General features: G+C 37.7%; 1 protein-coding gene across 2 annotated transcripts in view; it reads left to right on the forward strand.

Moving 5' to 3' along the window:
- The window catches only part of Lrrc69 (leucine rich repeat containing 69), a 102,152-nt gene that overhangs the window by 2,197 nt on the left and 76,513 nt on the right, over positions 1-23,442 (forward strand). Inside the window, exons 2-3 of one of the 2 annotated variants that reach the window (XM_015485732.2) lie at positions 15,144-15,270; positions 18,134-18,206. The exons of the other annotated variant lie outside the window; for it this stretch is intronic. Coding sequence (XP_015341218.1) covers positions 15,144-15,270; positions 18,134-18,206 — 200 coding nt within the window. The remainder of the gene's footprint in view (positions 1-15,143; positions 15,271-18,133; positions 18,207-23,442) is intronic. 2 annotated transcript variants of the gene reach the window in all.

Raw genomic sequence — 23,442 nt, forward strand, 5'->3', positions numbered from 1 at the left:
GGGGGGGAGGAGCTCCTTTCTAGAGGAGGGGGTCCAAAGCTGGTGCCCCGGGAGTGAGGGTATCCTGCCCCTTTTATAGATTTCAGATTTCTTTTCTTCTTATGCCCCCTCCTCCTCTTATCTTTCCTCAGTGACCAAAAAGTTGAGTAACCAAAGGTGGGAAAGGGACTGTCCAGGGGTACAAGCAGGAAGGGAGCCATCCAGGGGATATTCATTAACAACTCCTTTTAGGGAGGAACAATTTCTTGGAGGCAGATAACCTTGGCAACAGGTTGGAGGAGGGGAAGTGCTCTGGAGGTATTAGCATTTTATTTTCTTTGACTCAGCCTCCATCTTCATGACCCATTTTCATAACCTCTCTAAAGACTCACCTTTAGTTATTTTTTCTTGACTTACCATTTATTACCTATATTGACTGACTTTTTGCCCTGTCTCACCTTTACTGCCCTCCTGATTGGACCCATGGTTTTTCTGTATTCCATATTTTCCCCATATTCTTTTTTTTTGGTTTTTTTTTTTTTTTTTTTTTTTTAGTGGTAATTCTCTAAATATCATCTTAGTCTGGGTATGTGATTTTTTTTTATCTTTTTCATACCTGAAAGTGTCTGTATTCTTATTAAATATGGAAAATGACAAATCCCCAAAATAGTGAGCCCTGGGGGAATGAAAAGGAAAGCATACATTGAGAGCACTGATCCTTTCCCAATACATTCTTTCCGGGTGATAAAACAAAACATGGGGAAGAGGTGTCCATAAAACTTCAGAAAGGCAGTCTCTGGGAAGAGGCCAAAGCATTAATCTTTCTATAAACAAATCCTTTCCAGATATCAACTACCCCAGGCCCTCCATTAGGTCTAATAAGATAAACCCCAGAGCCTGACTGCTGACCCTAGACTCCCTCCCATTTCTCCCAGTAAAACAGACCTCCAATTTTTGAGTGCCCAATTTTGACACGTGCCGCAGTCTGGCTGGGCACAAAATAACCGAGCCGCCACACAGCCTTGTAGGTTCAAAACAGGAACTCCTTTATTCTCCACACTCCCTCGAACGCCACGCACACCACACACCAACCGGAAAATCCCTTCTCCAGCACTTCCCCAACCAATGGGAATTCTCCGGGAATTCCGTGAGAACTCCAAAGTAGCGGGCGCCTGAGGCAGCAAGAGCTACCCCATTACCCGACAGTAAAGGTCAAATATACAATACAATCAATCCAGCATCACAGCAATTATATATAGCTTAACTCAAATCATCATCTCAATGGTTCCCTGGTGTCACCTTTCAACCACTCCATTCTGGCAAAAATGCCATGCGTCATTCCGACTTGGCTATCACTCTCAGCAGACACGCTCATTAATTAAGTCACCTCTCAGTATAACCTTCATAAGCCCAGTCCCCTCCTTTGTTCAGGAAAGTGGGTCCATTCCCATTTGTGTAGTCCCATTTCTGAATAAAGGCTGAAATGATCTGTGAAGTTTGCATCTGGCCTGGTCTCTTTGTTCTAGCAAATCTTTCTTACATTTGATTAATAGTTTTTGTAGTAAAGACTTGTATGTTCTAAAATACACTTTGGAGGTGGTAGTGGTGCAACAGTCTGATTGATTGCCCATAGCATTGTCTTCATTTTGTGACTTCTTTGGTGCTTCTTTCCTCATTATGTCTACTATTCCTGAGTAACCCTAAGTTTTTACTTCAATTTACTCTCTCTCAATTTCTTCAAGAAGGAACTGTATCAATTCTTCTTATTATCAATATTTTCTGGGGGATGGGGGTACTGGGGATTAAACTCAGGGGCACTCAACCTCTGAGCCACATCTGCAACACTATTTTGTATTTTATTTAGAGACAAGGTCTCACTGAGTTATTTAGCGCCTGGCTTTTGCTGATGCTGGCTTTGAATTTTCTATCCTCTTGCTTCAGCCTCCCAAGTCACGGGGATTACAGGCGTGGGCCACACTATGCCTGGCTCAACTCTTATTTTTAAAGAAGAAATCACATTGCTACAAATTCAACTGATTTGAAACTTGGCTACTTTTGGTCCATCTTTAAAGAGCTTTACAAGGTTGATTTGTAAGGGTCCGGTGAACGACGGAGGAAGAGACCACCAAGAGACCGACTCATGCAACCGCAGAAGGGGGTTTATTGAGAATCCAGCGCGCTGGGGCTCCGTGCTCACTCAACAAGGGAGAGCGGCCCAGAACCCCGAGCAGGGGTTGAGCAGTGCTTAAGTACACTTTTTGGGGAGGGCAGGGACTTTACATACATCACAGTCTCCTTTAACAAATCACCATACACCTTGGGAAAATCAAACAACAATTCTTAGACATGATCAGTACATTCATTGGCGGGAACAGGTCAGGCGGGAAGGGGGGGGTACATTCAAACTGATTGGTTTGGGCCCTGAATGCCTACATGCCAAACTGCACAGGGTCCAGGTTATTTATCTACTGGACAATCCTGGGAATTGTTTTAACAGCTACAGGAATTTCAGGTTTTGGGTGTAGCATAGGAACTTAACAATACCTGGTCCTTTACATTTTAACTCAGGCTTTGCAGCTTAGAAACTTTACAATACCCGGTCTTTTACACTTTAACTTCAATTTCTTTTACTCTTACAGATTCAGGCTAATGGCAATAAGCAATGTAACTGTTCATGAAATAGTAGTTTTTCTTAAAGACTAGTATTTTTTTCTTAAAAAAACGAGTAGTTTTTTTCGAAGATTGTGGGATTTTGAAATTCAAAACAAAAATATTTCCCCTTTGTAATGGAAGTTCTAGAAGCAACTATAAAAGAATGTACAGGAAATACTTGAAGAATGGATATAGATTTTGACACAATTCAGAAATATTTCTCAGCCATGCAACTGCTAATAAAAAGAGCGAGAGAGAGAGAGAGAGAGAGAGAGATTGCAAATAAGAAGAAGTGCTGCGATATAGAAATGTTGCAATAACTGTACTGGTTCAGCCACTTTTTAGTTAAATAGAAGGCACTTAATCTCTATAGGTCTTGCCAACCTAAGGAACATACAGAGAAAGATTCTCCAAAGATTAGCACATTTATTTGGAACTAGTAGAATACTGCAATATAAATATATGTGACATGGTAAACTATGTGTGTGTTCAAAGATGTTGAGGCAAGGGGATATTTTAAGGCAAAATGAGGAGGATTATGTAAATTACTTTGGTAGAATAATCCTGGGCCACAAGGCTGGTGACAAATTTGAGAAGACAACTCCTGAATAGGAGTCCTGGCAGAAGTTTTCTCCTGCAAGGTTGTGGTTCTGGTGGTCTTTTGTCAATGGTTGTTGTTATCAAGCATGCTACAAACATGATTTTCTCCTTCATAATCTCCCAGCTCTATTATTATTATTATTATTATTATTATTATTGTTTATGTTTTTGTTTGGGCTTCACAAATTAACTTCATTTTGATTCTGACTCCTTTTACAACCTCAATTTCTGTCTTCATTTATTAAATCCACAACACTATTGAGCACCTGGAAACTGGTAATTCAGCAATGAGCAAAACATGGAAATCTTGCCTTCACAGGATTTACTTCTTGTCAGAAGAGTTGTAGGAAACAACCAATTAGGAGGCGAAGGGATTATTAGAACTCAGGAGAAAAACAAAGCAGGGCAAAAGAGTGGGGCTTGTGGTATCCTCTGAAATGTTGAATGACCTGTGATGAAAAGTGTCCTTGTGGTCTTTATAACTTGAGATATACATGCCATACTTCAGTAAACATGACAATCCTTATTGTAACATTTTCCCGTATAAAATCCACAATGTAATTTTCAAAAGTTAGTTTGAATTCTTTCTTGCATTGCTGTAAGTTATACACTTCATCAATAATGATTTTAAAACTATCTATCCATCCACTACTTTTGTTGATATTGTGCTTGTCTTTTACTACCTTTTCTTTAATCATCACAGGAATTCCAGTTTACTATAGTTTGGGGATTATATTAGATGACAATATCTATAAATCTCCATAGCTGGCACATGGGAACTTTTCAATATATTTTTGTTGCTAATATAATTAATGTTACCATTAGGATGTAACTAACAACAATGATAAAAATAAAGGGGTTTAGTTCTTTGGAGAATTCCAATTCTCTCTCTTCCTTTATATATGTGTGTGTGTGTGTGTGTGTGTGTATACATGTGTTTATATTAGTTGTTGATAGACCTTCTTTTATTTATATGGTGCCAAGAACGGAACCCAGTGCCTCACATGTGCCATGCAAGTGCGCCACTGCTGAGCCATAGCCCAGCCCCTCTCTCTCTTCTTTTTGATATTTTTTGTTTTGTTTTATTTGTTAATTTGACTGATGAAGCTCTGAACAATTCTAACCACTTGTAATGACTAGGAAAAAAGGGTTAAGTTTTTATAATTTATGATGATTTTTGTTATATCCTTCACAGAATGCAGTGTATTAAGATAGTCTTGATAATTCTTTGGTTCCTAAAACAAGCATACCACGTTTACATTTCTGCACTCACAAGCCAATAGAATAACATCAATCACTTATTGAGAGCCAGATACCAGAGCAGGAGATCCTCATTCATTTTATGTAATCCTGCGAGGGAATTGCTACCCTCCAGCTGTTATTAAAAGTATTGTTCAGGAAGAGGTTAAGTCACATGTCAAAGGTCACCTAACCAGTGAATACATTTATAAAATGAGGTCTCTTCTGAGGTTGTTTTCAGCTCTATTATTTTGCTAGTCTATATATTTAGTGTGAAATTTCTCAGAGTATGGTTTTCAATCTACAGTTCTTAAAAAAAAAAAAATAAGAATCAGGTTGACTGAAGATGGCCAGCTTGGACACTATGTGGAATCGCCCTTGTTTGTGTACACATTCTTTTATCAAATGTATCCCATTTACTTCTTTATGTTTAAGCTGGTCCTGAGAATATAGGTGCGAGAAAACTGTTGCTTCTCCTTCATGTTTAGGGATTAAATCAAATGTTAATATATATAAAACTCCATAGCTAGCACATGGAACTTTCAATACATTTTAGTTACTATTATAATTGGTATTACCATTATGATGTAACTAACAATAATGAAACAAAACAAACAGAGGAGGGTCTTTAATGAATATAGATCTTCCTTCTCCTCCACTGGTCCTTTTGCTAATTTGACTAGTGAAGATCTGGAAAAGTTCAATTACCTGTAGAGACAGGAAAAAAATGAGTTAATTTCTTATAATTTATGCTGAATGTATTTAGCTTATTATTGTTGAAACGTTGAGATGTCAATAATTTATAAATAATTACTGTATGAATTTTGAGGGCAAAACTGTCTTGTTTCTAGTGCCTGGCACCTAGTAAGCCATGTATTGTCACCTCAAGTGGAATGCAATGGAAGCAATTTTCAAAGTCCAACTTAAATGAACACAATACTCTTATGATTATGGAATCATCTAGGAAAATGTTTTCTTAAAGGCAAATAAGACATCATTTTAAAATCCCCAAAGAAACAAACAGCTGTCATGTCTAATTGTGTTAGCATTGTTGAAACGCATCACAAGGTTCCATGGCAGTGTGGCAATGTTCCCTTTAAGCTGCTCACATGAGTGGGTTGCCTGGGATAAACCCTGGTCTGCCATAGCTTTTTATTTGACCATAAACAATTGACAGTAAATAAGACCAACTCAAAGCAGAGTTGAATAGCTTATAAATTTGTTATTGTGTCCTCAGTCTCTCCATTTCATATGTTTACTGTTCTTATCACCCCAACCCAATTAATTTTGTTCATTCATTCATATAATTAATAACTAGTTATATATGCCTGCAGTAGTCTAGGTACTCTGCTAGGTAGTGACAATATAAAAAGGAACAAAACATCCATGTGTCCCTGTTCTCAGGTTTAGTTAGGAAAGGCAATAAATATATAGATAAATGTAAAATTGTAATTGCAAAAAGTGTTATGAAAGACAATTGCTTTATGCTATTTGAGTCTCTAGTCAGAGAAGTCAGAGAATTTGATCCTGTGGAAGTTCTAAAATAATGAAGGAGAGAGTTATATAGAGGAATAGGAGAAGAATGATGGTAGGTAGATTTTCCCTCTTTGGGCATTGAGTCTCACTTTCAATCCTACCAAAACAGAGAGGATCTGATATTATTTATACCATTTATCAGCATCAGGTCTTTCCTTTCTTTTGTCCAACCCATTGAAAACCTCTTCTTTCTCCATCATCTATATGAAAACCTCTTCTTTTCTAAGCCTGGCTATCAAAGAAGGGATTCATTATCCTGGTTTATTGTATCCTGTTTTGGTACAGGGACACCTAGTGAGTTCCTTTTTTCCAAGCTACTTTCATTCCTTCCTTCATCTGCTTCTATGCTCAGGCTTGCTTGGGAGGCTGAGGCAAGATGATTGTGAGTTCAAAGCCAGCCTCAGCAACTTATTGAGGCCCTAAGCAACTCAGTGAGACCCTGTCTCTAAATAAAATAAAAAGGGCTGGGGATGTGCTCAGTGGCTAAATGCCCCCAATTTCAATCACTGTTACTCCCCGCAAAAAAAAAAAATCCCAATGGTATATTATACAAAAATAGAAAAACAATCCTTAAGTGCGTAAAAGGTCCTTAGTAGCCAAAGCAATCTTGAGCAAGAAGAAGAAAGTTGAAGACATCATAATTCCTGGTTTCAAAATACATTACAAAATCATAGCAATCAAAACTGCATGGTTTTGCCATAAAATAAGACAATGGAACAAAATAGCCCAGGAATAAATCCATACATTTGTAGTGCACTTATCTTTGATGATAGTCCAAGAACCCACAACTACAAAAGTATAGTCCCTTTACTAAATCCATGTGGAGAATAAGAAAATTGAGTCTGTATTTCATACCATATGCCAACAGGAACTCAGAATGGATTGAAGATTTAAATATAAGACCCTAAACAGTAAAATTACTAGAAGGAAACATAAGGGAAAAGTTTATTGGCATTGCTCTGGGGCAATGATTCTTTTAGAACATGACACTAGTATACAATAAAAGTAAACAGACAAATAGGACTACATCAATACATAAAAGCTTCTGCATAGCAAAGGATACAATCAACAATGTGAAAAGGAATCCTATGGGAGGGAAAATATATTTACAAATTCTGTATATAACAGGGGGTTGATTCCTAAAATATGTAAATAACTAAAGAACTAAATAGAAAAAAAATCAAATAATCTGATTAAAAACGAGTAAAAGGACTTAAATAGACATTGCTCAAAAGAAGCCATTAGTCATTAATGTAAATACAAACAAAACCAAAATGGGTTGGCATTTTATATCTGAAAGATTGGCTATGATCAGAAAGAGGAAAGATACCAATTGTTGGTGAGGATGTAAAGAAAGGGAATCTTTGTGTACCATTGGTGGGATTATAAATTGGTATAGCCACTTTGGAAAACAGTGTGAAATTTCCTCAAAAAATAAAAAATAGAACTACCTTTATAATCCAGCAATTCCACCTTTGGTTATATATCCAAAGGAAATACAATCAGTATGTGGAAGAGACATATGCACTCCTCTGTTCATTATGTCATTATTCACAAAAGATGAAATATGGAAATAACTTAAAGGTCCATCAATGGTTGAATGAAAAAGTGTTTGTGTGTGTGTGTGTGTTAGAACGAGTGAATTTCTGTCATTTGTGACAACATAGACGAACCTCATAAATAAGTTAAGTGAAATAGGTCAGACACAGGAAGACATACTACGTGTGATCATTTTATGTGGAATCTAAAAAACTCAAACTCTTAGAAATAGAGTATACAATGGTGGTTACATGGGAGATGGGGAGATGTACGTTAACAGGTAAAATGTTCAGTTTTACATTGTTAAAAAACCTCTGTAGATGTAACGATCAATTATATTGCTAGAGGTAATATTATTGCATATTTGAAATTTGCTAAGAGAGCAGATCTTGTGTTTCTCAACACACACACACACACACACACACACACACAAAGTTACAAGAAAAAGTTTAGAACCTTGGGTAGAGAAAGATGCTAAATAGTAGAATGAGATTTTGTTTGTGGGCCATCTATTTTAATCAGAAGCTGAACTCATCTCCTGGCAGGTAACGTATTTGTGAGAAGGGGACCTACAGGAACTTTGTGAACTTGGGGGCTCACGCATAGTCCATAGTGGCAGTCTAGCTAGTACCCAACTCTAGTGGATTTTTGCCTCATCTGGATTGTGTTTAAGGTTTTGTTGCAATCAGACCACTTAGAAAAGCTTCTATTAGTCATACCCATTGTCCAAGCTGATTTTAGATGTAATTCAGTAAATGGAATCCATTACTCTCCAAGTGTTAAATTGCACAGGAACGTTTCTCTCAATTATTCTAGTCTAAAAGTGTTTCTTAAGTGTCTCTTAGTTTTTGAGGGTTCCCCTTTAGTAATTTGTAATATAAAGTGATTTTCTAAATTCATTAAAACTAGAAGAGAAAATAGGTTTGTCATTAGTAACTGTGGCCCACAACTGTGGTTAGAGAGTTATTAGTGTGAAGCAGGCTGACTTCTAGGCCCATGGCTGACTCTGCACATGGAGATCCTACCAATCCTATTGCATATTTATGGATATTGTGCCTGCAGCTAAACCTAACAGGCATGGTTTGCCTTGTACTGAGTAATTAATGTGTGTTTGTAATTTAATCATGATTTAAACTGTATTAAACTTTGTGCCCCATGCCTTTTAAAAAAAGTGACTGTGACTGTAGAAATATTTGAAAAAATGAGCTAGAAGTTAAGAAAGCAAATAGGTTTAAAATTTGAAAATAAGTAGAAGTGTGTGTGTGTGTGTGTGTGTGTGTGTGTAAAATACCTAATGCATTTCTAGCACCATGTGTAACATTTTCTCCCAGGACCTGGGCCCAAAAGGTTATAGTTAGTAATTAATAATAGCTGTTATTTGCCAGGCACCTCATAGTACTGTCACTAATTCTTTTCTTTTCTTCCTTTCTTTTTTTTCTAAGTGTTGTATTTTTTTATCTTTATTTTATTTATTTATATGTGATTCTGAGGATTGAACCCAGTGCTTCACACATTCTAGGCAAGTACTCTATCACTGAGATACAGCCCCAGCCCCTGATGCCAATTCTTAAAACTGCTTTAAGAAGAAGATACTACTAGCATCCCCATTTTCAAAAAGAAACAGAGGCTTAGGAACTTGAGTGACTTGCCCAAGATCAGGTAGCTAGTACACTGCATAGGGGATGGTTTCCAAAGCCTGTGCTTTGACTATTGCACAATATGCACACAAATAAAAGAAGTGTACTTAAAGTCTACATTCAATGAGTGTATGTGAGACAATTTCATTTTGTGTGTGCATTTGTAGGTGTATGTGTGTATGTACGATCATTTTGAGCAAGAGTAAGTTCTCCTTGAAAATAGATAGTGTAGTTGGTATAATAAGTTGGGAGTGTAAATCATAGAGCCAAGAGACATTATTTCACTCTAAATCACAGTTTGGACCTTGGATTCAGTTTCCTTTAAAATCAGTGTTATTGTGAGGTCCATATTAGTGTTCAAGACTATTTATCACATACTGAATTCCACTTAAGTGTTAGCACTTAGTATTATCATTAATAAATTAATCAGTTACTTTTTCTTCTTAAATTTTGTATGTACTTCTCCCCTACTTATACAAAGACTGCTGCTATACATTTAAGCTAGATTTTATAATCCAAAGGCATCAATGAACACTGACATGCTTTCCTCCTATTCAGTTTGAAAGAAGAACTATATCCACCTCAAGGCAGGTCACTGCAAGGTTAAGTTAGAGGTATGAGGGGGCCATTGGAATTAAATAAATTTAGGAAAAGTTGGGAGAGAGAAAGATACTATTTGTGGCAAGTGTACAAAACCAAGAAAAGACTACAGGGAGGTTGAAAACAGGATGTATTAGGTAGGGAATTATTATTGGGCAATTATTTAGGTATTGCCTAGTAGAGTTGGGTAAAGGAATCTAAGTGATAATACATCCCATTCTTTGCATCTTCTGCTATGCAATGTCATAGACAGGCATAATGAGCACTAGTACTAAGGGACAGAAGTGAAAAGATGCATTTAAGAGCAATTTTGATAGTGGAAATTGGTGATAGTTGATTTAGTTGGAGGAAGACAAAAAAGTTCTAGGTGATTCCTGTTTTAGTGCAAAAGGACCGAGTCAGGTGCAAACTTCATGGATCAGCACAGCCTTTATTCAGGGGTGAAATCACATATCTGATGGACCACTTTCCTGGTGGAAAATTAGTCATTGGCCAAAGTGGGAATCTGTGCTTATATAGATTACACTGAGAGGTGACTTAAATTAATGAGCATGTCAATTTGGGGACTCAGGAATTTGAGATCTGTTTTTACTGGGCAAGATGGAGGGTCTGGGGAAGGATTTGTTTTGGGAAAGATCAATGTTTTGGCTTTTTCCCAGAGACTGTCATTCCAGGCTTGATGGATGTCTCCTCCCCAGGGCTTGTCTTGTCACTGGGAAAGAATGTATTGGGAAAGGGTCAATGTTATCAATGTGTGTTGCATTCTTCCTCATTTCCTCTTCCTAGGACACACGATCTTGGGGTTTGTCATTTTCCATATTTAATAATTCCAAAGTTTGACCATCAAAATATAATAAGAACAATGGGTGTATTGTCCTTAGTAGAGATGGGAAAAACATATCTAGCTTGTTCTGCAGTCTTGTCTAGTTTTAGGCTTTGAATTAAGAGTGACCCTCTGGAGATGACTTAGGAGCCAAAACCAACAAGATACAATTTTTACAGAGTTAAATGTAAATCATACATTTAGGTTAAGAAAAGAATTCAGTTGCACAAGTTCAGGATGTGGGTTATCTGCTTGACAGCTAACTTAGGGGGGTTTGTTGGCCACAGGCAAAATTAATTATGCACCAACAATGTGCCCTGTTGCTGAAAGAGTGCATGCCATGTTAGAATGCATTAACACGAGTGTAATCATCTGCCCTAGGGAGACCCAGTGGTCCCACCAGCATCTGTGCTATGAGCTCTCATTTCTCGTCTCACCCCAGGCACCACATCTTCAGAGGGGAGCACTCAGAAAGATTAGAGAGCAGTCAGGATGGTCAGGGGTCTGGAAATTATGTCCTAAGGGACATGGTTAGGGGAGAATGGAGCACATTTAGGAAGAATATGATCACAATCTTCAAAAATGTAAGATTGTTACATAGGAGAATAAAACTATTTTTTATTGTTGATGTGGAAGAATTATTTAGAAGTTACAGAAAGCCAAATTACAAAAGGTAATGAATAGATGAAATTTTTGAACAGGATAAAAGAGCTCCTGTTACTGATGTGTTCATGAGGAAATGCCCAACTGTGTTTTTATGTTGGACTTGATGACTTATAAAAAGTACTTCTAATTGTGAGATGCTCTAACTCCCTGTGTCATGGGTTTATAAGAAGTTATCAACAAGAGGCTACATGCTAATTTCCAAAGGATAGAGGAGTTACTAAGAATACCAACAGAAGTTCATTCTTTAGATAATTATTGAAGTAAAGCAGGCTTTAAAACTTATCAGGTTGTATATTATATAACTAAAAACCTTTCTTTAGGAACTATCCACAACCATGCACTGTTACTAATGAAACATGGCAAAAACTCTTTCTTGTGGGGTGGTAGTATTAGTGTGTGTATGTGTTTATTTCTGCAGATCTTTTCAGTAAACCATTTTGAACAACCTTATCAAGGAGTCCTAAATTTCTCACTTCAAACATCTCCTCCTCAGAGAGACCTTTTCTCACAATCTAACCTGACCTTATGTTACTTTTCATCTCCTTTTCCTGGTTTCTTTCCTTCATGTGTAGCACTGAGAACTAAAGGGAATTGGTGGTCTGTTTTTTACTTACTTGTTGTCTGCCATACTTCTCAACATATAAGCAGGATCTTTTGGATCTTGTTCACAGTGGTACTTCTAACATTCAGAAGAGAGCTCCCAGTATGTAATAAACACATGATAAATATAACTGAATTCATGAAGCATCTAGGTTGTGAGACATTTCTCAAGGTAACTCAGTCTTTTCCTCAGTGTCCCTGCACCTTATGTGTAATTTAAATAATATGTGTAGAAGCCTGCATGTTTGCCAAGGCAACAGAATGGGAATACTGTCATCTGTCCTTTAGGAGAAATGTGTGAAGTTAAAGGCCACTACTGAGATATCCTTTGGTTATCTTACTCTATGAAGGATAACCTTTCTGGGTGCTGTGGCACCACCTATAATCCCAGTGACTCCGGAGGCTGAGGCAGGAGGATTGCAAGTTTCAGATCCTCAGCAACTTAGGGAGGCCCTGTCTCAAAAAATAAAATAGGGCTGTGGATGTGGCTCCGTGGTTAAGCACCTCTCTGTTAAATTCCTGGGAGAGGGGGAAGGAAAGAGGGAGGGGGAGGGGAAAAGGGAGGAAGAAAGGAAGAGGGAGGGAGGGAGAAAAGAAAGAACGAACCTCAAGTTATATTTTCTTCACCCCCTTTTAACGTCTACATTTCACAATCTTTCTTGTAGAGCTTAGAATTTGTGGAACATTTTTTAGCCAAACTGCTATGTAGTTAGTACATCAGATAAAGATGGCCTTTCTGGGTCTTCTATGCCTTTTGCAACATTTTTTTTTCTGGGAGCTAAGCTGGATCAAAACCCAACCATGATGGTCAGTCCGCCTGTGGAATTTATAGCTTACTTTGTACAATTTTTTTTTTTCTTTTCAGACTCTTGTATCTTCTCCTCCCACTGGATGACTTTGTTTCATATCCTGTGTAGAAAACAGACACTGCCAGCCAGTCAGGAACCCCATCTTTCTATCACCAAACCCATTCTCTTCCCTACCTGCTCTTGCTTTCTCTACCTCTCTTCTTACTACCCCAGATGACGAACCCCTACTCCTCTGGCCAGCATCCACTTGTACTTTGAGTTCCATCTTCTAAATCATTTGATTCTGTAATTATCCCTCTCCTTATATAATTAGTTTCTCAATTCCCATAGGATTTTTTTTCTATCAGCATATAAATAAGCTGTACTATCTTTTTAGTTTTGAATTTAAAGGGAAAAAAAACCCTCCAGTTCTTTCCTTATTTTTTATTTTTTTCTTAATAGCAAAAGTTCTTACAAGAATTTTCTACAAGTCATTGTCTTTGCTTTCTTATATTTTATCCACAGCCCACTTCAATCAGACTTTTTTGCCTAGCACTTCACCCCTATTGTTAAGGTCACTAATGGCTTTCATGTTGCTAAATCCAGTGGCTCTTTTTATACTTTCTTAAACTTAACCTTCCCCTGGGAGTTGACCCGCATCTTTCTTCTTGAAATCGTTTTCTTCTCCTTTTGTTTCCTCTTGGCTTATGTGACACTGCATATCCTGGAAAGCGGGAGATAGAGACTTTTGTAATCAATTGAGGGAGAAGCATGAAAGGGAGTAAATACAGGACAGAGCAGGGAGAAAAAAATTAAAAAGGGCAAAGATATGGTTGTGATAATTTGTTACAGGAGCAGTGTGAAACTAATTCCGTCTCAGACTCTGAAATAAGCCTTTTCATTCAAATGACTGCAAGAATGTATTCCAACTTCACCTTTACAATAGAATAAGATCTTCAAACTAATAAATGCATTGTGCTTGTGTACACATGCATACGTGTACACACACACACACACGTATATAGAACAATGTTAATTCTCAGGTGAAAACATATATGGAAGTGAAACCATTACCATAAATTCTTGGGATAAGAAATTTCATTGTAAAAGTCTCTATTTTTTAAATATTAATTTAAACTATTGACAAAAGTCTATACCACATATAAGTAAAAATGTAAAACTGTCCAAATTTGCACCATAATTATTTTTCTTGTCTTGCATAAATTGGTTTGTGAACGCACCCAAGATTCATTTTCTTTTGCCCTTAATATTAAAAGTCTAAACTGTGAAGTTGATAATTGTCCATGAGTGGTAAATTACATTTGGAAATCAAAGAGCAGATTTTTTGTCTCTTGAAAAGACCGGTAGAGTAGAGGAAGGGGACAGGGTGGAGGGAGGAGGGGAGAGGAAGGGAGGTATAGGAAAGAAAATTGACAAAATTATATTGCATATATAAATATACAACAATTAATGCACTATTATGTACAGTTAAAATGCACCAATAAAAATGAAAAGAAAAGCCAGGCATAGAGGTGCACGCCCTGATCCCAGCAGCTCAGGAGGCAGCGGGGCTCTCCAGTTCAAAGCCAGCCTCAGCAAAAGCCAGGCTCTAAGCAAATCAGTGAGACTCCATCTCTAAATAAAATACAAAATAGGGCTGGGGATGTGGCCCAGTGGTTAAGTGCCCCTGAGTTCAATTCCGGCTATAAGTAAGTAAGTAAATAAATAAATAAATAGAAAGAAAGAAAGAAAACTGCCATGCTTTAGAAAACAATCCTTTATCACTGATTTATTGAACTAAAGAACTAAGAAGGAACTTTTAAACTTTTTCTATGTGCAGTTCTTCCTATGTCTGACCAATCTGTTATTTGTAGGACAGGTATATCCAGGGCACATCTTCTCTGCTTTACTCAGACCATTTCAGTAGATGCCTTTGTGAATTTTGTGATCACACAGAGGGCCACCAAAGTTAAAGACCCTCAGTTATATCCACATAATGGAGTGGTCTTGTTAGCTCATTTGGGAATAGTATGATGGAAGTCTTCAGATCTTTAGCTGTTTCTGATTTCCTTTTACTGAGATTTCAGTGGTTGATTCTGTGGGTCACAATGTTAGAATACTGCTGGGTTGCTCAAGTGAGTTATGAATGGGTCATTAGTTCATTTTAAAATGCCCCTTTTAATTTTTTCATAATAGCAAAAGTTCTTCCAAGAATTTTATTACATATTACAAGAATTTGTAATATGATTTTAATGAAGTTGAGTGCTTTGATTGAGACTTAAATTGTGATTTAATTGGCATAGCATTTGAGCATGAAGCTCAAGTGAACTTCATAAAGATATTTTCAGGTGTGTAAATGAAGTAATTCTCAAATATCTTGGTTTCCTTAAGTTAGGTAGATCTGAGCAAAGGGGCTTAAATTATTTATTTTTTCATCTGAAGGTGGATAATGTATGAGCTGATTAAATCTCTATATGTTTGTAGTTGAAAATACTAAATCTAGGAAACAACCTTTTAGAAGAAGTCCCAGAAGAGATGAAATACCTTACCTCCCTGAAGAAGCTTCATTTATTTGGAAATAAGATTTGTAGATTTGCATCTGGAGCATGTGGTAAGTTAGTCAAAGAATGACATTATAGTTTCAAATTTAACCCCTCATATTTAATAATACTGGACTGAAATGAGAAAGAATTTTTCATGCTATAATCATTTTTTGTTGTTGTTTTGGAGCTACTTTCACTTTTAAGATTAAGAAATTTTTGAGGCACTACTTTTGCTTTTCAATTTTTATAACAAACATTAATTACATATAGATCTAAGAGAATAAATAAGCGTTAGTGTTAAGCTTAAACCAAACTGGTGTTAATTTTCTCCTTTTCAGAACTGGTGTACATTGAGACTCTTTGGAGGTCTTTTTCCTGAGTCAGAGTAAAATATTTTGAAAACAAAAATCAAGAGGAGCTCTCTACTATTCTCCTTGTTCTTTTCATTTTTTATTTGCTCCAGCTATTAAGTCACAATCTTTGGTCAAAATGTTAAATATGAGTCAATTAGGGGAGGATTTTAAAGGAAAGATATGAGATCCAATGACTTGCAGTCTTTACTTTGTGTTTGTTTTCAGCTAAATATTTCTCCATTCAGTATGACACTCTTATTTAATATAGGTACAGTGGGTTTAAGGATACATTTATGACAAAGAGATCCCAGGTGGTCTATATAGCTTTAACTCATGTAGGCACTTCACCACCTTGTATATTTGTTCCTGTGTTAGTTAGCTGTCATTGCAGTAACAAAATACCTGAGACAAACAACTTAAAAGGAGGAAAGGTTACTTAGGGCTCACAGTTTCAGAAGTTTCAGTCCATGGGTACTGTGTTAGCTTTCTCGCTGCTGTGACCAAAAGACCTGACAAGAAGAGGAAAGGTTTATTTTGAAGTTCACAGTTTCAGATCATAGATGACCAACTCCATTCCTTGGGACCTGAGGTGAGGCAGAACATTGTGGTGGAAGGATATGGTAGAGGAAAGTGGCTCATGACATGGCACCAGGAAGCAAAGAGGGTGTTTTGTTCAAGAAAGACAAAATATAAACCCAAAAGGAACAAGCCCACTGACCTACTTCCTCCAGCTACACCCTACCTGCCTAGGTTACCCTAGGCAGTTAATCACTGTCAGTGGATGAATGCACCAATTAGGTTAAAGCCCTCATAATCCAATCATCTCTCCTCTAGACTTTCTTTCATCATCTCTCGCATGAGCTTTTGAGGAACACCTTATATCTAAACCGTAACAGGCATTTGGCCCTGTTGCTTTTGGGCCTGAGGTGAAGTGGCACATCATAGTGGAAAGTATGTGAGGAGCAAAACTGCTCACCTCAACAGTGGCCTGAAAGCAAAGAGAAGGCAGCAAGGGGGTGAGGAGGAAGGGTGTGGGTTTCCAATACCCTCTTCCAGGGCACTCCTCCACTGTCCTAACTTCTTTCCACTAGGTCCTGCCTCCTAAAGGTTCTACCATCTTCCAATAGCTCCATCAAGTAGGGACCAACCCACCAACACATGAGCCTTGGGGGAACATTCAAGATCCAAACCATAACAGTTCCTAATGGCAAAATTAGAGATATGTTATAGAATTTATGGATTTCTGTGAAATTTTGGGGGCAGGGGTGCCATACATCATCAACACTGCAATCACGTTCTCATATAATAACCACAAGGTACTTTATTTATTTCTTATATATTTTGCAAGGTTGGGGATTGAACATGCTAGGAAGGGCTCTACCATGAGTTACAGCCTCAGCTGTCAAGGTAGAACTTTGAAAATTTCCCTGTGATTTATTTAAATTATATTCTATGCAAGGTCCTGATTATCCAGGGGTAGAAGTGATTTGGCATCAGGTGTTGAGCGTTGTTCAGTGTGGGTTGGAAGCCTTGCTGTGTTACATGAGAATCTGTCCCTCTAACCAAAGCAGACTGACCAGGGTAGACATGCATCACCACCCTGAATCAGTCATAGACTCTCTTTCTTGAGGGTTGTGATAGTCTAAAACAGTTTAACTGGTTTGAGAAAAATCACATGACCTGAGACAAATGGAATGAGCTGCATCTGGTTCTTAAATAGGTTAGTTCTGTTTCGTTGGCCATTTCAAAATTTTTAACCAGGTGCCCAAATTTTCAAGTAGGAGAGTTCACAAAAATGTCTAGATCTCTGGCTCTTTTCTGTTTTACAAAAAGAAACAACACTGCAATCATATTCCCCCCTGACAATTGCAGGGAGTTGGCTGCATGGTGGTGGCTCAGGTTGACAAAGCATAAGACTTTCTTGATTCCTGTAGGCAACTGAGATGGAGAAACTCTGTTTGCCCTGACTGTGAACATTCAAACTCAGGAGTTGTGGAATGGTCCAGGATGGGAAAAGAGAGCAAATCTGTTCAAAAGAGAAAGAACATGTTGGGTGGGGAGAGACAGAGACAAAGAGAGAGTATGTAAATATGAAACTCAGAGAAGCTTTAATGTGAAAATAAAGCTTCTACAGAGTTATTGAAAGAGTATATCCCTGGTTCTGAGTGGCTTTTGGTTCCTAGCTCCAGTTTGTGGAGAGTCTGGTTTTACCTTCTGTCTCTCAGACACCATGATTTAGCTTCTAGTACTGGGGATTGAACCCAGAGGCACTTTGCCACTGAGCTTTATCTCCAGTCCTTTTCTTTATTTTCTTTCTTTCTTTGTTTTTTTGAGACAGGGTCTTGCTAAGTTACTGAGGGTTTTTCTAAGGTTCTGAGGCTGGCCTCAAAGTTGTTATCCTCCTGCCTCTGTAAGCCCAGGACTTCAGAGGCATGTGCCACTGTACCTGACCTCTATGAGGGTATTTGTCAACAGCAACCAAAGCAAAAAGCCAGAAAGAAAACAAAGGTGTATATAAAAGTGACTAAACCTTATTTTCTAACAGATGGCTCAAATGACTGAAATTATTTTCTAACAGATGGCTTACAAAATTTGATCCTGCTTAATCTGAACAGAAATCAGCTTACGTGGCTTCCTCAAGAAGTCAGCAAGTAAGTTGTTAATGGCAAGACTTGGTTAAACATTGCCCCCTTCTCTCCATCCCCATTCAGATCCTCTGAAAGCATCATGTCCAACCTCATGTCCTTGGGGCATTTATACACAACACAAAGGTTCTGAGGGACTGAAGTAAGATGATGATTTCAAGCAGATGATTCCCCCAACACTTAAGAGAACCCAGAAACAACATGACTTGGGTAGTCTTAGTGGAAAAGTGAGGGTTTGAAACAAAGTTCTAAAATTGATGTTGTTATGGATTTTTCAACTCTGGGATTCTCAGCACTTGCTCAGCCACAGAATTGGGGGCATTAAATTTTATTTTATATGAGTGTTGTAACCCATTTTGAGCTTGAGGGAAAAGGTAATATAAAAGCAAAGGATTTAAAACTACAATGTCATTTTCATTAAAAAAAAAAAACAAAGAAAAAAGAAACACCCACCCATTGTATTATCACTAACAACAGCAACAAAAAAATGCTGTTTTCTCCTATCCTGCACATCTGTGCAGACAGGCTGCCATTACAGTGCCTTTCCAGAGCCAGCTGAGGGTCTCATCTTTCTGCCGGCAAAACACCCTCTTGGGCTTTTCCTCTGACAGATGGAGAGAGAACTCTGTTCAGGTTTACTTTGGAGACTCTCTTTATTGCCTGTTGAACAGAAACAGATGCATTACAAAGTAAGAGCATCCAGATTTTATGGGAGGTTATGAAACTACGAATAGTTGTCCACGCAGGGCTTTCTGCAGTACCTAAAGTCTGTTCCAATTCACTTGTCTATACCTCCAGCTGAGGTATTATCTTTTACAAAGAGACTTTTATAAGGAAAGTAATATTGTAAGGCAGGGCACCTAGAAAAAATTGAATTAATTTAATTTGTATAGAGGAGAAATATATATAGTAATTAAAATGCCAATAATTGTCTTCCCCGGAACCCTCTTATTCAGCTCATCAATTGATTTATGTATTGATGATGACATAATAACCAGAGGGTCACCTTAAAAGATCTGGTGAAAAAAAAAAAAAGATCTAGTTAATGAAGTTTAAGCCATATCTTTGTGCAACCAGCCATATGACCTTGGGCAAATAATTTAACTGCCTAGGACCTCATTTTTCTCATCCCTTAACAGAAGAATTTTGACTATCTGAACGTCAAAGGCCTTGCAGCTATAGTTTGTTATAATTTCATAATTCATAAAGCTTATTTCTGTATGCAGTAGGATATACAATATTCAAGGAATCATAAATCTCAGGTGATACGTTGAAAAGCGAAGGACAGCTTTCACTGAAAAAGTAGGATAGTGAACTTTACAGGCCCCAGTTGCTTTCTAGCTGGTTTTGGGTTGTCTGTATTCTTGCTTGGCCCTACATGCAAGCTGATCAGTCATCTCCCCAAGCAGAATTCCATTTCCAGACCTTGAAGAAGTTTCTTCCCCTTTCCACTCCTTAAATGTCTTCCTCTGCACAAGGAGGATGAAAACAGTACCAACTTTATAGGGTTGTTTTGAGATTCAAATATGTTAATCCATAAAAGGGATTTAGGATTGAGTAAGTGCTCAATGGATGTTAGCTTTTATTATTATGGGAAGCTATTTTTAGTCTGACTCTTTTTCTATTTCCCTCATTCACCTCTTCCCACAGACAAGAAAGAGTGACTCAGTGAATTTGGGAAGAGCATTGGACACACATGGCTTGATGACTCCTCTCCCCCCACTCTGAAGTTAGCAGCCACCTCAGCAGGAAAGCCTATGAATTAAAGTTCAATTCAGAAGAGGGCTAATAAGGAATCTGAGAGGAATCAGGGCAGCTCTATGCTTCTCCTTCTGAGTCCTGTCTTATTTCTCAATTTGTTTAGAATCCAGAAGGGGTAGAGAAAAAGAGAGGATTGTGGTGTTTTGGCTTGCTTAAGCTACAGAGTAGAGTTCATGAGCTTACTGTCAAAGCAGGGGAGGTGAGAGTTTTACCACTAAAGGACTTTGTCATAGGTGGATCTTCAGAGCTTCACAAGGAGGAGAATGTAGGCATCCTGGAGACAGAATCTCTGAAAGACAGAGAGGCAAAGTGGAAGGAACCAAGCCAAAGGACTCATTTTGTTCAAATTCACCACTAGTAAGGTTGTTACATGAAGTCATTCATCAGCTCACTGGGGAGGAAGGAGGACAAGAAGCTGTAAGTGTAGTTCCTCCTCAGTTATTCTTTGGAAAAGTAATTTTCCCTGCTCTGTAGAAATGCAACCGAAATGGATACTTGTTTCCTCCCTCTCCTTTTAACTCCCCCCAAGTGCATGCTGAACACATTTGTAACAGACTCTGAGTTCATTTAGTGCCTTGAAGTAAAAAAGAAAGAAAAGCCAACTCCCATATAGTAATCCAGAGTAAAGTCAATTAAACTAGTGATGATACCGCTGGTGATGAAAATCAAACAGGGCTGAGTTCTGTTTCCCCAGATGTGAAGACGGAACACCCAGGAAACACTGAGGTGTAGGAAGCAAGTTTTATTTGAAGGGTGTAACTGAAATAGACTTCTCCTCAGAGAAGGGGCCCCAGAGCTGGATATGCAAAGAAGTGGGGGTGCCTTGTCCCTTTTATACATTGGGAATTCCTTTGTTCTCATGTTCTCCTCGCCTTATCTTGCCTCTCTCCTCTCCCCATCCTGCCTATGTGACAAATCACTCAAAAGATGGGCCAAGAGTGAACCAAGCAGGAAGGTAGCAGCCCAGGAAGCATTAATTAACAACTCCTACCACTCCTTGCAGGGTGGAACAATCCCTGGAGCAGGTTACCTTAGCAACAGGTTGGAAGAGGAAGGGGAAGGGCTTTGAAAATGTCAGCATTGGATTTCCTTTCCTTTCTAACCAGCCCCTCCATCTTGCTGATCAGATCCAATTATTCATTTTCTACATTGACTGCCTTTTGCCCCCCCCCCCATCTGCTTCAATGATTATAAAAATGACTAATAAAACTCTCCATCCCTTTCTTCATAGGACCTACTCATAAAATTTCGCTCCCTTTCAATCTGAGTTTTTCTTCTATGACCCTTTGTACTCCCTGCAAATGAGTCTGCTTTTTACTTTACCAAGAATTTTGAGCTCCCTCAGTTCCCTTCTTTCAACCCCTTTGTCTTCATTGGTCAACTTCTTTCCTTTCTCTCTAGATCCCTCTTTGTCTCTCTAAAGAGCTCTTTCCATAGCTTTTGTTCATTCTTTCCTGCCCTCCATTTTATTGTACATCCTTTTCAAAGGTCAATATTGTACTTATGTTAGCCAAATCTTATGGCATTTTCTCTCTCCTGAATAAAAATCACATAAAATTCATGAGGGTATACTTCAAAGAGTTTTGACAAAAATACAAACATCAATAATGTATAGAATATTTCCTATAATCCAGTGATTTCCTCATGTTCCCTTCTAGTCTATTTTTACTTCTCATAAGCAACTAACATTGACTTTTATCTCTACAAGTAAGTTTTACCTGTTGTAGAACTAAATGAATGGAATCATACAGTATATACAAATTCTTTTGTGTTTGCCTTCTTTTGTTTAGTGCATATATATATAGATATAGATATATAGATATAGATTTTTGTCTTCTTTTGTTTAGTGCATATATATATAGAGAGAGAGAAATAGAAAAGAGAAAGAGAGAAATGAGAGAGAGAGAGAGAGAGAGAGAGAGAGAGAGAGAGAGAGAGATTCATCTTATGATGCTTTTATCAATAGCTCATTGTTTTTTGTTTATCCTAATGGCATTTTATTGCATGAATGTGCTGTAAAGCATTATATTTTTCTTCTGTTTATGCACATTTGGGTTATTTTCAGTGTGGGGTTATTATGAATTAAGCTATCAAACATTCTCGTGCAAGTCTTTTGTGGAGTTATGTTACTTTCATTTCAATTCCTAAGAGTGAAATTATAGAATCAAAAGGTAAAAGTGTAGGTATTATGTAACTTGTGAAAGATTTACCAAGTTTTAACAAAGTGTATGTCTTTTTACATTCTAATCAGGGTTTTAAAAAATTGTATCCATTCTTCTATGTGTGAAGTAAAGTCTCATCATAGTTTCAGTTTGCATTTTCCTGATGGTTAACGACTTAAGCACCTTTTAATGATCTTATTCACTCTTTATATATCTTCTTTTGTGAAATATTTTTGTCATTAAAAATATATGTGTTGTTTCTTACAATTGAACTGTAAGGATTCTTTAATGCATTTGGGATACAAGTGCAATGACAAGTTCATGTACTGCAGATATTTTCTTCCAGTCTGCAGTTTATCTTTTAATTTTCTTAATGGTAACTTTTGATGGACTGAAGTTTTTAACTTTGATGATGGCAATTTATAAATATTTTTTCTTTTATGATTAGAGCTTTTGGAGAGTCTTTTAAAAGAAACTTTTCCTGGCCAGACACAGTTGAAAATTATAATTATAACTCAGACACAGCAGCACAACCTGTAATCCCAATGGCTTACGACCCTGAGACATGAGTTCAAAGCCAGCCTCAGCAAAGGCAAGGTGCTAAGCAACTCAGTGAGACCCTGTCTCTAAATGAAATACAAAAGAGGGCTGGGGATGTGGCTTAGTGGTCCAGTGCCCCTGAGTTCTAACCCCAGTATCCCCCGACCACCCAAAAAAGAAATCTTTTCCTATCCCAAAGTTTTCTATCTTTTGTTTTTCAATGATTGTAGTTTTAATTTTTATTTGTATCTATCACCCATCTTGAATTAATGTTTGTATATGTATGATGGAAGGGGGTAGTCAAAGTTCATCCAGTTTCTAGAACATTTTGTTCAAAAACTCCCTCTTAGTTGAATTGCTTTGACACCTTTGTCAAAAACCTATTGATCATTTATGGATCATTTGGACTTTATTTTGTTCTGTTGATTTATTTTTCTGTCTCAATCCATTTGGGATGCTCTAACATACCATAAACTGGGTAGCTGATATACAACAGATTTTTTTTCCTTATAATTCTAGAATCTGGCAGATTTGATATCTGAGAGGACACATTTTCTGATTCAGAGAACAGTGCTTTCTCCTTGTGTCCTCACATAGTAGACGGGGCAAGGCCACTCTCTGGGGCCTTTTATATAAAGCTGTGATCCCATTTATGAAGGCTCCACCCTAATGACCTAACAGTCCCACCTTCTAATGATCTCCCAGTGGTGATGGGTCTCTAACATATGAATTTGGGTGGGTGACCGGGGACACAAACAGTGAATCCATTACACTATCCC

This window comes from Marmota marmota, unplaced genomic scaffold (genome assembly GCF_001458135.2).
Source record: "Marmota marmota marmota unplaced genomic scaffold, marMar, whole genome shotgun sequence".
Lineage (NCBI taxonomy): Eukaryota > Metazoa > Chordata > Mammalia > Rodentia > Sciuridae > Marmota > Marmota marmota.